Genomic DNA, 15,392 nt, shown 5'->3' on the forward strand with positions numbered 1-15,392 from the left:
CCGAAACCAAGCGCATAACGATTAGGGAAAAAACGGTTGCCATTTTGTGCATTTTAAAAATTCCCATTTAACTGCTAAATAAATATGTCTTCTTTTTATGCGTTTATTTTAACCATTAAAACTGTCAAAATAAATATTATATTTCATAAATGGCCAAGCAATCATTTTTTTTTAGTAGGGAAATATTGACGTCAACAGAAAAGCTTTATGATAAAAATACAAAAATGTAGAAAGTTGCGCGAAAACCTTTTTGTTTTTTTATTAAACCATAGATTTATGCAGAAAAGGGGATGACAGAATTAAAATTGTAATTTTCTTCATGGAAACAAACAAGACAAATTCGATTTCGGTTTTGTTTAATTTAAGCGACTGCATAGTAAATTTCTTAAAATATAGGTATTCAATCCGTTGTTTACTTTAGGCTATACACTAAAAAATATTTATGGTAATACAATTAGTAATTACAAATGACGCCTACCAAAATAAAATCGATTGTTAGTCGCTTATCCATAATGTGTATAATATTGGTATTGCTTGCCTTTGATTTTTGACCTTAAATTGAATTTGAAAAGGTCATGGAGTTATTATAAGCCATCAATGGCTCTCTTGGTCACTTCAGAGATTTTGCCTTGATGGCTGTTGTTCCATAAACATGCGCATATATTTCACCATAGCATTTATAGGCATATACACGATCGCACTTCATCTGCATTTGCATAACAATATTTGCATGGCCATCGAGCATTTCCATGCCCCTTTGGAAAGTGGAAAACAATGCCCCACAAAACCACCCAATTCCAGCCGACTAGTTAGTGTTGATTTGGCCAGTTTTGCCATTTTGGTCTATGAGTTTGGGGCCAAAAATGCGGCCCTGTGGTCGTGCGGTTATTAAACATGTTTACCACAAGCAACCGCAGCAATGTGAGTGCCTGTGAAAAACAATAATCCAACTGCTGATGGTGATTTTCCCCCTCGTTGTTGCTGCGTGCGCCTGCATGCTGATTTCCGTTTCCTGTTTACGAGTCTACACCAACACACACACACACAGCAGTGACTGGGGAAAAGCGTGTAAACATTCGGGGAATTTTCCACAGTATGAGAACGCCATTTTCACGGCATACATTTTTAATAAACCCCAATCCCAGCTGCAGGCCCTTCAAGGCGTCTTTTAATCAACACCCCATATATCCGCTTCAATATGCAGCCGACTTCAAAATAATAGTAGCATTGGCAAGCTTTAATAAATAAAAAAATGTTATATATTATTTTAATATAGTATTTGCAAATAATGCTATTCAAACAAGTTCTCATTATAGATTCCGCAATTATTTATATAATCTTAAGAGCCGCAATCTTTATCCTTTAAGAATTAAATTTGTTTTGATATGTTTTATATTCATCCTAAAATATTCCTTTAAATATATGGTTTCACTATTCATATTTTGAAATCAGCTGTAATTCAAACAAGTTTTTATTATAGATTCCGCAATTATTTATATAATTTTTAGAGTCCCAATCTCAATCCTTTAAAAATTAAATTTATCTTGATATGTTTTATATTCATCCTAAAATATTCCTTTAAATATATGGTTTCACTATTAATATTTTGAACTCAGCTGTACATATCCTCATTCATATATGCATAGGCTGCGGCTGTGTGCGTGTTGCCATCGATAAATATAAATATGCTCTTGAGAGTTGGTCAACGGAATCTTTATATCTCTCACTTCAACGCCTCCATTTTTGTGTCTGGTTTCCGTTTCCACCTCGGCCTTTGTGTGTTACATATAGACCCAGCAACACCTGCCATCCAAAGATACAAAGGGTGGCTTTTTGACTTTGGGTTGCTGCTGAAAGTCTTACAAAATTTAAATAATTTAGTGTATCTTAAACTTATAATTATAAGACCGAAAGCTTATAACTATGATGTAATAGATTTTCAATACTTCGATTTTTAGTGAAAGTATAGGTATTTTGAATTGAATATTATCAAAGCATATATACCTGTTTCTTTATATAAACTCCTGAGGATATCTGCACTGACTAGAAAGATTATAGATTAAAGATCTATTAAAGAGCACCCTGTTCGGCAGCTGCTGTTTATGGCCAACAGCTCTGGCCGTTACATCTGTTATTGGTTGCCATTTCGCTTGTCGCTGGTGATTATTGTAAATCAACTTTGAGCCAAACCAACTTCAAGTGGTTGTAACACTTGTTGTAGCTCCTATTTCTAGTCGTACACCCGGTGTTCTTTCTGTTCTGTTCTTTCACCATGTTGTTGTCACATCTGTAATCGCATTGGATATCGCATTAATTTTGCAACATTTCCACGCCAATGCGACAGGGCAAAGAAGAAAAAGGCAAAGAAAATAAATGCTCGTGCAAAAAAGGAAAATAAATGTTAATCGAGTTCTTGGGACTGACAGGCGATTGAGGTGAGCCCGAATTGGATTGGTTTATGTGTTCAGGATGGCTTTGCATCATGCCCGACTGGCTGGGCTCCCTGCCTCCACCTAAGCGCCCCCCATTCATACTCATATCCCCCAGTCAGCGGTTTGTCCTTGCGGTTTCTGTGCGGCTTTCGAGTCCTGCATTTGACATATGCGGCGAATTGAAAAGTACTCAAGCCAGCAGGCGCTGCGTAAGCATTTCCAGCCACACAAACCACCAAGCACCCGCCTCCAATTTTCCACTTGGGCGGTAAGGACATCCAAATTCCGCTTTAATTTCTCTGCGGTCAAAACTTATTTGGGATAATATTTTAAAAAAGGAGCATAGCCCCAGAAACTGTTAAAAGCTCGAGCGTGGATTTTGTGACTTAAAGTCGGCGCTTTGTGAAAAGTTTAGAAAGGGCCGAAAAAAGGATTACGAAAGCTTTGTTGGGGCGAAAACTTTATCATCAAAAGACTTAAATAGCTTTGGAAAGAATCTAAGATCTATAAAAAATGAGGTGACTTTTTAAAGCTTTTAAGAATTCTGCAAGCATGGCTTTTTAAGGACTCAGCTTTTTGTTGCCTGAGCTTTTAATGTTTCTTCGAGCTTACTAAAAGCTATTTTCATATTTTAAAAAAAGCTGTAATATTTTTGTATAAAAAAAAATAAAGTTGAAGTGTATTAAATTAGTTTTAGTTGAAAATTTCAAAATATTAAAAGTTAAAAAAATGAAAATAAGGGTATTTAATTTTTATAGCACAAATATTTTCTTTAAAAAAAAAACTGAAAATATATACTTTGCTAAACTTTCTTAAACGTAGAAAGCTCTATACATTTTCCCCAGTTAAAGACGGAAAGCTTTCTATAATACTAAATGAATTCTAGTTCTAGAATTCTATATTAAATGAAAGTAATAACTAAAAAAATTATATTATTATATAAAAATATTATATAAATATTAAATATATTATCTTAAGACAAATCTTTTGATTAGATAAAAAAAAAATGGTTTAAAAAACACTGAAGTTCAAAACCTAAGCTTCTTTTTAAAAAACCCATGGACTTTTTCTGGAAAAGCTTAGCCAGGACAATAGAAGCTTTTTCCCTTCGATCAGCTGATTTTGGGGGCAATATCTTTTGGCGCTCAAAACACGCAGCAGTGTGTGTGTGAGTGCGTCGGTGTGCGTTGCTAGAAACGTAAACAATAACAACAAAGGCCCGGCCCCATTGACGCACACTAGTGCAAGCGAACTCCATCAACTCACACACACACAAACGCACAGGTCACACACACGCAGACGCAGCAGAGAAATGGCGGACGGAATTTACCGTTTGTTTCGCTCCGCCATTGAGTTTTTGGCATTCAGTTTCATTTTCACTTTCAGTCGTCGTTTGACTTCCGCACGGAAGCGTTCGCTCTCTCGCGTTCGTCTCTCTCTCTCTGTCTCGCCCGCACCTCGACTCTCGCTCGCCTCGTCATTATTGTGGCCATTATTTCGCACAGTGTAGCCGACGAAAATGTAATCAACCCAAAGAACACGACCGCAAAGAAAAAACAGAGAATATATTGTGACAAGAAATCATCCATTAAAGGTGGGGAAAAAGAGTGGGGAAAGTTGATAAAAAAAAGAAAATAACAAAAATTAGATTGAACAGCTGCTGTTGTTGCTGTTGGCCTTACTATTTTTGTGTGTGTGTGTGCCTTGCATGTGTGTGTTACGCCATTTAACCCCCTTCTTCGAACTATCTCCTCTGTTTAACTTGCTCAATGAAAGCAAAACAATCGACAAAGGAGGAGAACGAACGAAGAACAACAAATGAATAACCATTAAAAAGTCCACTGGAACAAAATATTTGATTTATCACAATAATTAATTAAAGTATTAAATTGAATGGAATTGGTATTTTTGATTCTATTATTACAAAAATGTTCTTGATTCTCCACAAAATGTTATTTGTTATACATAATTTAAAGATATTTCCTAAAGTACCGATTTTTCTGTTTTGTAATTTGAACTAACTGGGTTGACTAAATCATTAGTGAAATCCATAATCATATATCCTTTTTTACCCGTTTATATGCAATAAATGTATTTAAATACATTTTTTAAAGGATCTTGACGTTGCGCAATGATCTCCACATATCCTTTAAAAGTGTCATAAGAAAATAACCTTGCCAACACAATAATCTAGTATAAGCAATAGAAAAAATCTATATGTCAATGTTTTAATGGTTAATTTAAATTTACCACCCATTAAAAAATAAATATTTGATCATAGGGATCAGTACGTAATACGTTTTAAGGCCAATACACAGACCCTAAAACGCATTTTTATTTTGGTACTCCTTAAATGGTCCATGTAATTAAGAGTAAGATTTAAATATTTTCACATATGCATTTTTAAAGCCTCCTGATAAGCATGTTAAAATATTAAGAAATGTTTTTATTATTTAAAAAAAACTATGTAGACCAAGAAGAAAAACTAGCATTGGCAACCCATAGTTTATATACCCTTGTCCTGTAGTTAAAATCAGATTACAAAAACCATATAAACTGAATGTCTAGGTTCAGTTCCCATGAAATTATATCATTTGTGTGTCCGATTGTTTTTTAATTAAATAATAATAATAATTTCCATGATATAAGTTAAAATATGTAAAGGCTATCATAATTCAATTACCTATTTATTGGGTGTTCGACAGCAATTCGAATTACCTTGAAGCCTAAATGGAAACAAAAAATAATAATTAGCTATCCAATCTTCCTGATTTTTCGCGGTGTACCTAAGCTTGTGTGCGTGCCAGCCACATAAATCCATGTGGACATTTTTAATTTCCTGCTGAATGGCGAGCAGAATGCAAACAAACAGCTGACAAACTGGCAAAGTGTGTCAATGTCCGTGCTCATATCGTCAGGCTGCAGCAGCTGTTTATAACGCATACCCTGCATATGTATGTACTACCCCCAATACAGCCTATATGGCTGCCCTGTTTATGCGTCCCATCTCCATCTTGGGCCGCAGAAGACAAAAAGTTTGCCCAACCTAGAGCCGAGAGCTGTATATTTTGCTGGCTTTGCCGTCTTCCATTTTTTTTTCCCCATCCCATCTTGGCCCACTGGCAGTTCGCCTTTTGGCCATGTTCTCTGTTTGCACACAGCTTCAGAACCTGTCTGTAGTGCGGTGGTGGTGTGTGTGCCTGGCATTGATATATGCCAGTGCTTTGGTTGGTGCCGAGCACCACAGATTGGCCACTGATAGGACAGACGGATGAGCTGGGGGATAATATGAGGTTCAGGCTATTATCTCAATTTCGCAAAGCACTTTGAAACGAGGAAAACATCTCTACCAAGTCCTGCATATCAGAGTTTTTAAGGACATTATCTGAATGCCTAGGCCAGCTCAAGTACTTTACATATACTCAACATTTTATGATTACCAATATACCTTTTCTTTAGATTTCGTTTGTTCATTTAAATTATAAATGTAATTAAATCCAAACAGAGCTAGTGGAAATAATTAAGAAATATCTGAATACTCTATAGGAAGTAGCAACTTCCCGTCCTGGCCAAATTTCCGCTGAAGAAAACTTGCCAAAATTATATTTCCTTATTCTGCAAGCGAAAACTTTCCTTGCTCACTAAGAATGCGGCACCACCCTCCAGTTGGCCAAATAGTTTCCTCTTCCTGCCTCACCAGTCAGGGCGAAAAGTAATCTGGCGAAAATTCAACAAGATTGTTCAAGGCCAGAACAGGAAAGGGTTTTAAATTGAGAGCCACAGAAACCAAATTGATTGCCCCGAAAAAGGCGAAGAAATCGAAGGAGAAGCCGAGTGAACAGCCACATCAATCATACGCAGCGTTGTACGTCGGTCCAAACATTTGCATAGGCTCCTGCTCACTTGACCGCCTTTTCATTGCCAAACAATATGCAAATTGCCAATGTGGGCCAAGTTTTTTGCCTGGTTCTTCAAGTTTTCCAACACCCCATCTTTTGGAACATCTGGCGCTGTTGAAGTTTTCCCAGTTTTATGCTAATACTTTCGGCAAAAGTTCCCCTCGCCTCCTCACATGTGCTCCCCAACCGTTTCCACCCATTGGGTAATTCAATTCTTTTTTGGCATTCTGTGACTAAGTCGTTTATCTGGCACCAAACACTGCCGGCAAATTGAATCAACAGTTTAAAGTTACGGGATAGCACATTATAGTACATTATAATCATGACGTCGGTCGCATTATGCGGACGCGTTAAGGTTAAGTCGCTTGACATCTTCGCGATTATGCAAATTTCTTTGGGGCCAGGGGGAGGAGGTGTCGAAAAGGGCGCCAAAATTTATTGCCCAAAAATGCCGCCAAGGTTTTGGGCCTGATGATTGCATAAACAGCTCATTAAAAGACACACAACCAGAGACACGCACACACAGAACGGCATTAGGCGGGTAAATCTTTGGCTAAGATGGGCGGGAAAATCTTAACGACGCACATCTCTAATTTAGATAATGCCCAGCGTTCAACATGGCGTATGTGTGTCCAAAAGTCAGGGTAGGGAAATCCGACAAGCCAGCACTGGAGAAAATCATTTAAGATTATCGAAATAAAAAATCATGTTCACCGGAAAAGGTGTCAAAAAGTACATAATTATTTATTTTATTATTTTTTAGTCATCTATAGGGAATACAAAAATTATTTATAGGTGAAAATATAAACATAAATCTAGAATTAACAAATAAACATAGTTATACAATTATAAAATATGTATCCTATGCTTTTTTCTATTTTACTCCACACATAGAACTACTTTTTATACCACAGTTACTGATATAGGAAATAGAAAAAATAATTTTTAAGTGGAAATATAAATCTTAAATTAACAAATAAATATTTTTTTAAAATTCTGGAATATTTATTATAAATTTGCCTGTTTATTAGTTGTTTTTTACTCCACATATAGTAATACTTTGTATACCAGAATCACTAATATAAAAATTTAAAAATTAATAAAATGAAAATAAGTATAAAATATACATATATCCTATATTTGTATCCTATACAAATACTTTGTTCCAATTATAACTACTCCTTATGTTGTATTTATAATTTCCTCCTGTGTACCCCTAATGCATGCTAAAATGGCCATTTTTTATTTGATTAATGAGCCGAAAGCAACAGCAGCAGCTGAAGAAGCCCTCAGTCTGACCAAATTCAAGGCCAAAAGTCGGTGGCTTTTATGTCTAAGAGCTGGCACCACCATCCGACTAATAGCCATCTCATCGTCATAGTCATCCCATTTCATTCCCATTCCATTTGTCGACGGGTTCCTAACAATCTTATGATAATAATCGGCTGCAGCTTCATCATCATGGTGGAGATACAAAAGCCGCACTCGGCCCTAAAACGACCATCGCTAAAACGGGAAACGGTCGTTGTTAACAACAGTGCGCCGACCATCAAAAAGGTGACTCTGGTGCCCAAGGATGAGGTGAGAAATGGGTGTATTACAAGCCACAAAGAAAACCCCCCCCCCCTGAAATTCCAGCTAATTTGCATACATTTGCTGTGTGGGAAAATAACATATTTCTTGGGAAATTATTAGATTAATTGCGTCAAATTTATTGCTTAATCACTCAAAGGAGGCATTTTAATAGTTATAAGCGATATTAGATAGGTATTGATTTTTAATATGGCCCTTTATGTGTGTTTGTGCAATGAGATATTCTTGCTCAAGTAAATTCAAATGTTAGTTATATTTTAGATCAGTACATCACAAGGCCAAAAGCAATTTGTTGCCACATATCTGCCATATCATTTTTGGGCTACATTTGACACCAAACACTTTTCAGGGTCCTGGAATATTCTAGCCAAGTTAATTAAGTATGCAAATGCCTTTGCTTTTGTCTCTGTCTTCGAGAGGCAAAATGTGGAAAATGTCGAGGACCTAGACACGAATGGAAGGGATTAAGTGGCTTTCTTTTCCTAGGCTCATTTAATTGCTTTCAGACGCGGAGTCCTTGGCCCTTGATCCCTTTTTGTGTTGCAGAATTTCAGAATTCATAAATAAAACAAGAATGGCCATGAGACCGCCTTCAGATTTCACAGTTTATAAATTTTCAAATTATACACTCGAGCCTAAGAGTGGGCCAGCCTGGCATTCGATTGGCATTTCATTATTTCGGGTCTGGCCATAAATAAAACACAAGCTCGATTTGCCTTATCGAGAGTCCTGCGGCAATGCCATCAAAAGCAGCCGCCTCCTGGTTTTTCACCGTTTTCCCTTCAAATAAGTGGTCCGTAACGTCATTTTCCTGCCCTTTATTACCAATTTTCTTTTCCTTTCTTACTTTTTTTTCAGCCGGAAGTAGCGGACATAAATTAATAAAATAAAATACAAATAACATTTATAGCGCTGAGCAAATAATTGAGCAGTTCGCCTCGGATTCGAGCTGCCCAAATTTAATTTCTTCACTGATTCACTTTCTCTCCCTTTCCTCAGTTGTCAAACTCGTTTTAAGCTGACTAACTTTTTTTTGAGGCTGGCGACAAATGGGGGAAAAGTTTCTCCAAAGCTGATTACGGGTTGCATAGAGGGTTAAGGGGCTCAGCGGGCTAAGGCGTACTTTCCCCCAATTCCCTTTTAATTATCCTCATTTGCAAACTGTGACTGGATTGTGAAAATTTGAATAAAACCCTTCGGCTTTTTGGGTATTGAAAAGATTTAAATGGATAATTGATGGGTTACTTGAGATAAATACTTGGAACAAATAAATAACCACGCCTTCCCCAACTTCGATCCTTAAACAGACACATGTTTTTCCTCGACAACCCAAAGGACTTTTCCAACTTTCTCCGGTGTCCGTGAAGTTTTGCTGCAATTTGTGGCCACGATAAGGCGTTGGCGATGGCCAAAGTGAAAGCCAGCGGTGGTGCAAACTTGGATCAATAAATAAAAGTAGACAGTAAATTTAGCATGCCGGGCAAAAGTGGCAATAAGCATAAAGTCCGGGCTTCGGATGGGTAGAGTTTTTACCCTTTCATTAATAATTGTCAGCCATGAGCCACGCATGAGGGAAATGTGGGCCACGAATGGGTGATGGGTGATGGGTGCCAGTGGTCACCATATAAATGGGCCAAACGACCCAAAGTCCATCATAATGACATAAGTTTTCGCTCCGTGTGTGTGTGTGTATGTATGGTTGGGCAGTAAAAACTTTGTGTACCTTCCTCTAACACTCCTTACTTCTAATTCACCCCCTTTCTATATCTCTCCTAATGTACAGGGAAAAAATATAACATTCCTATTTTAACTTAAATCACTCATTGATCGTAAGTTTTCGTAATAATTTAAAAGCTTTAGGTATAAAACCTTTCCAAAGGTCTTATTTTAATAGTTAATTATTATATCCTATAGCTCCCATAAGAATGATACAAAAATTAATTTCTTAATGTACAAAAGATTATAACTTCGGTGTGTTTTGACACGTTAACTTCAAGTCTTACGAATATCATTCTTTTAATATTTAGAAATTTCAGAATAAAATTTAAAAATATAGGACCACTTTATCATATAGCTGCCTAGGGTATAAAAACATCGGCTTGTCAAAGCTAGCTTCCTTTCTTGTTTTATAATTCTTTTTGTAAAACTATTGAAAGAGTTAATTTAATACAATATATAAGATTTTCGGTTTTTAGAAGAAATTTACCTTTTTATGCCATTTTATTTAAATTAGATTTTTAAGTGGTCTTTAAAGGAGTAAATTAATTATTAAAATATATTTCTTATATTGATCCGCATATATTTTTTTGGTGTAGCATTCCGACATTCTCCGCCTTTGCCTTCAATGTTGCAAATGATTTTTTCCGGCGGTCCTCACGGGACCCATTTTGGATTGCTTCCCAGTTCCCCACCGCGTTTTCTATATCCACTGGTTTGCGTAATATTTGCGCCTATTCTTCTTCCTCTTCCCCAGCCCGGGGGCTATAACATTTTTTCTGTGCAATTTCTAATTAAAAGCCGTCAGTTAGTTGAGCGCTGACAGCCGAAAAGTATGGATCAACACGCCTGCCCAAGGCCTCGAATACGTTGTTTTTGCCTGTCCGGCTTAAAAGTCGATTAATATTAAGATTGAGTGCGAACATCGAAGCCTTTAGAAGCAGGAAGAGAATGCATTTTGAAGTAAGCAAGTAGATAAGTACTTCAGGCCTGCTTGAAATAGATTAAGCGAAAGACTGTTGAATAATTGCTAACCAAAAATGCAAATAAATAGGCTTTAATTACTCAGGCGAGCGAAAATTAAGGCAGAAAATCTGGCTAAAAGGCGTGAAAATGAGTTGTGGCACACTTTTTGGGGCCACCTATTATGACATCCTGTTGAGTGTCCATTGTGCGGCGAAAGGGTTTATAATTTCGTCCTCTTGTCAAGTGGCCATGAATCTTATCGTCGGGCAGCAGCCGGTGACTTAAACCAGAGCCAGCCACAAATCCGTCATTGTTTTTCGGCAAGCCTCCGGAAATCCAATTAAGCCCTTTACGAACGGACAGTCGGATAATTAAATCCACCCGAATTGCAGCATACTCAAATTCCGGCTCTTTGGCTGGGTTTTCGTGGGTTCAGTGGAAAATGTTTATGGTGGGGCCATAAAATGCAGCTGGCAAAACCGCAACATTGTCTCACACATGAATTTTTGAACGAGGACATAAACCGCTTTTATGCAACACTGAAAAGACCCAAAACAGTTGCACTAAACCATTTTCTAAATCTTATGGAATAATGTTTTGAAAATATTTATTTATAAAGAACTAGCAATCAATTGAAATTAAGAGCAGCAAAAGCCTTCAGCTCAGGTTTCACAATTTATTTGTTATTTTTTTAATTTATGTCTAGTTGAGGTAATCTTATTAAGGTTAAACCATATATGGTGGGATAGATTGGTGACCTTAAGGAACTGTAGAATATTTAAAATGTTTGATGGTGTGGGATTTAAAAGGAACTCTGTTGGGTTGATGTTTATAAATATACTTCTTCTTTGGTTCCCAAGGGAGTTACAAGTGGACAGCAGGTATTCCAATGATTGACTGTCGTTGCAAAAAGGGCAGGTTGTAGATTGGGTTTGGTAGAGGTAGTGTTTGAGTGTGATTTGTGTGGTCCATATATTTGAATTAAAATACCATTAAAAATATATTATTTAAAATATATGGGATATTTAACATATACAAATTATTATTTGGTTTGTCTTTTCCCTTTATTTATTTAAATAAAACACTTATAAGGGATAATACCCGCATCCTTAAGTTTTATTTTCATTTACTGTATCACTCATTCAAGTTGCGCACTTCGTTTTTATTTTTTTCGCCATTTTTGTATAATTACTTTACCTCTCTTTATTTTTTCCGTCCCTTAAAGTTTTTTCCCTCGCTCGTTGGATTGGCTTTTATTTCTTTATCCACTTCATCATATTTTTTCATCACGGCTTCTGTTGTCGATGGAACCTCCTGTCTGTTAGGCAATTATTTGCCATGGGGAAATGAAATGTTTAAAGCAGAATGCCGAGTTTTTATTTAGAAAAGAGTAATCCTGCAAGTGAGTTATCAACTAAAGAGCCAAAGCGGAAAATGCAATCATGGGCAGCCGGGAAACGGATACGGATACGTGGAAAACAAACCTTTGTGGTCCGACCGCAAAGGCAAACACAAGCACGGGCACAAACACCAGCGTGGAGGTAGAATCAACAATAACAATGTTTCCTCCCCAAGCATATGCACTTGTCAGTGGCATCTTCTCTGGAGTGGCAGTCCATAAAAGATGCATCCTAGCCCAGACCAGCCCAACCCATCAGAACATGGCTTTGTCAGCTGTCGGCTTTGGTTGCAGTTTAATGGAGCAAAAAAATAACAAACAAACCCCATTGAAAACGGCAAGAAGGTTATCCTTTTTTCCCTAGCACAAAGGCTGAAATACTTTTCAGCAATTGGGAACCCGATAGTAAAAGCCCCCATTAAAATAGTTTAAAGGGCAGTTATTGATTTTTGAGTTAAAATTGGCTTTCGTTGATGAGACATTTAATATCCATGAGATATTTTTAAACATTTTGCACAGGGTAACACAAAATTGCAATATATTTGTTTCAAAACGTTTAAAGTTTTAAATCATTTTAAAAAATATTCTTATTAACATTTGAAAAGCAACAAATGTTTCTACAAAATGGAATTCTTATAAGCCATTCGAGTGTGGTTCGAGTGAAAGAAATTAGGTTTTAGAAAACACATTTTTAATTGAATTTCATAAATTATTTTACATAGTTATTTATTTTCCTCTGTGCATTCGCTGGGCGTGCAACGAACAATCGATAGACAACTCGAGATGTAATCAGAGAAAATTACGGGAAAGTATGCGAAGCCGCAGAGTGAAACCGGAATCTGGGATACGAATGCAAATGCTGCTCCTGAATCGATAAAACGGCGGATGGGGCGGGCCTGTCCCTGCACTTTCTCCCAATGGGCATTTAATGAGCTGTGAACGCACTCACAAAGCGCCTGCATTTGGCGTCCTGCCCAAGGCCCAACAACAAAGGGCCGATGTGACGACAACCGTGGCCAGGAACAACTACTCGACCAACAACAAAGTTGCACATAAATTATGCGCACTCTTAGTCACGTATACGCCCCGTGAACCCGGCCTTCGGGTATATTGGCACAGCCAAAGAAAAGGCCGGAAAACATGGTGTTAATTGTATGTCAGGTTGTATTTTGTAACCAGACTTGAGGATGGTATTCAAATGTAGCTGAAAAAGGAGTTCTTTTAATGCTCGCATCCGGCTCGAAGGACCAAGTAGACAAAAAAAAGCTATTTGAATAGTATGAATATGAATGATTGTATAAGTCAATAATCAAATTAAATAAATCTATCCGGATCGAAGGACCACATGACTTCATTTAAATGATATGGCATTACAATGTACCTCATAAACGAGATTTTCAAAGAAATGTATCCGGCTCGAAGGACCACATGAAAAAACTACACAAAGAAATGTATCTACCTTGGATATCAAGTATTTACGGCATATTATGCTTGCTTTAAACATTCCAAAGATAAAGAGTGTGGCTTACGTTCTTAGAATACATTTATAGCCATCGTCGCAAGGTATCCCGCCAGTCGAGTGCCATTCACAGGTCCACTCCACTTTCGGCCCACTCCTATTGTTGACACCGACAATTGTCACACCTTTTTATGGCCAGGCTCGCATTAATAGCTAATGAAGGAACATCAACGGCCCGGCCACATGGCAGAGGCAATAAAGGAGGCCGCAGGACGAAGGATAATTGGCCGCCATCAAATGCCAGACAATTTGCCATTGTCGCCCCTTATTGCCCCTTTTTTGTGGCCATAAATTGACGTCGTCTCGTTTTGTGAATAGACTTTCCTCAGTGGCCTTCCCTGTCATTTTCTATTCCGCATCATGTTTTCCACAATTCAATTGCCAGTTTTTGCCACGTTTAAACTTCTCTTGCTTTCGGAAAAATTTGTTCACATAAAAACTCAACTTTAGCCCTTGGCAGCCCCTGTGTTTGCGAATTGGCTTGATGTTTGCGTAAAAGCTTGATTAATTTTATTAAGAGAATTAATGAAATATGCCCAATATTTGCTGGCGGATAAGTAATCAAATTAATTATGGTGCGGTTCTGTGTTTAACAGTTAATTAATGTTTTTTTAAATAGGTCATGGGAAATGCGATTTATGTTGTTTTTGTGACGGCAGATTTTATTTAAATGTAATTAAATAACTAATAACTGTCATCAAACAGGCTTTGTAATCAGTAAAAGAAAATAAATAATTAATTAACAATAATGGACAAAGAAATGAAAAATGTAACAAAAAACTTTCATGTTATTGAAGTTAATTGAATTCCGTATAAGTTATGACCCCTATTATTTACTCACTCCAAGATAAATGTCATTACGTCAGTCATAAAGTTCAGAAAGTTCGAAAATCGAGTTAATGCTGAGTGATTTAATGACCTCACATAAAAGAGGGACAACTATGAGGGAATCACACAGAGGTCCAAAACTTTTTGATGGCTCGTCAATGGAAAACAAGTCTGACGGCACTCTGCAAGACATAAAGTGGATTTATCATCCCGCAACCCAAAAATAAAATGAACGTGAATGCGGCTATAAAAGTGCAGCGATATCTGGTTTCGGGCAAAGTTTCCCTCCATGGCCAAACGAATTTTTTGTTTTGCAGCCCAGGCAACTAATTTCAATTAACACTTTCGCCCTCACACGACGGGAAACCCCATTTAGTGCTTTCATTTGCCGTTTTCCATCTCCACATCTCCACATTTCCACAGCCAAGTGCATATCCATTTTTAATTCAATTTCAGCACATGCAATCCCATTGATTGCGAGCGCAAACCACTTCGGGGACTACGGCCGGAATCGAATTTGCAAAATGCGAGAGGGAAAACGAACGGTCAAAACCAGAACAATACCCATAAGACCATACCAAATGCACAGCTCTGAAGTCCTTCGATAAGAAATCCGAGTCCTGGCTAAGTGGAAGTTGAGTGGGGGCAGGGGATTATGTGGGTAGGACAAGCGGGGGCAAAGCGCATTTAAATTGTTTGGCACTTTAGCAAGGTCACTTGCCTTACAAGAATCAAGAAAGAATATTAATTTAAAAATACATAAAATAGGTACATGTTGGTTGGATACAACATATTTTTAGGAAATACCAAACACCGAATCCAGGAAATAAAATAATTTAAAAACATAAAAATAGGTATGCACTTAAATATATAACAAAGCAAAAACATATTTTTGGAAAATTCCGAATCAAGGGAAAATATTCATATGAAAATAGGTAATCACATGACTTATACCCCTATTTTTAGGGAATACCAACCAAGTTATTAAGAAATTCGTTCAATAAATCATTAGTTAAAAATAATTGTGTTAAAATAATTGA

At 37.1% G+C, this 15,392-nt stretch overlaps 1 protein-coding gene across 3 annotated transcripts in view; it reads left to right on the plus strand.

Annotated features, from left to right (window-relative positions):
- Positions 1–15,392, plus strand: part of LOC119556381 (inactive dipeptidyl peptidase 10) — a 115,749-nt gene that overhangs the window by 91,226 nt on the left and 9,131 nt on the right. Inside the window, exon 1 of one of the 3 annotated variants that reach the window (XM_037868553.1) lies at positions 7,772–7,912. The exons of the other annotated variants lie outside the window; for them this stretch is intronic. Coding sequence (XP_037724481.1) covers positions 7,793–7,912 — 120 coding nt within the window. The 5' untranslated portion in view covers positions 7,772–7,792. Of the gene's footprint in view, positions 1–7,771; positions 7,913–15,392 lie in introns of those variants that run through there. 3 annotated transcript variants of the gene reach the window in all.

Source organism: Drosophila subpulchrella, chromosome X (assembly GCF_014743375.2).
Source record: "Drosophila subpulchrella strain 33 F10 #4 breed RU33 chromosome X, RU_Dsub_v1.1 Primary Assembly, whole genome shotgun sequence".
Lineage (NCBI taxonomy): Eukaryota > Metazoa > Arthropoda > Insecta > Diptera > Drosophilidae > Drosophila > Drosophila subpulchrella.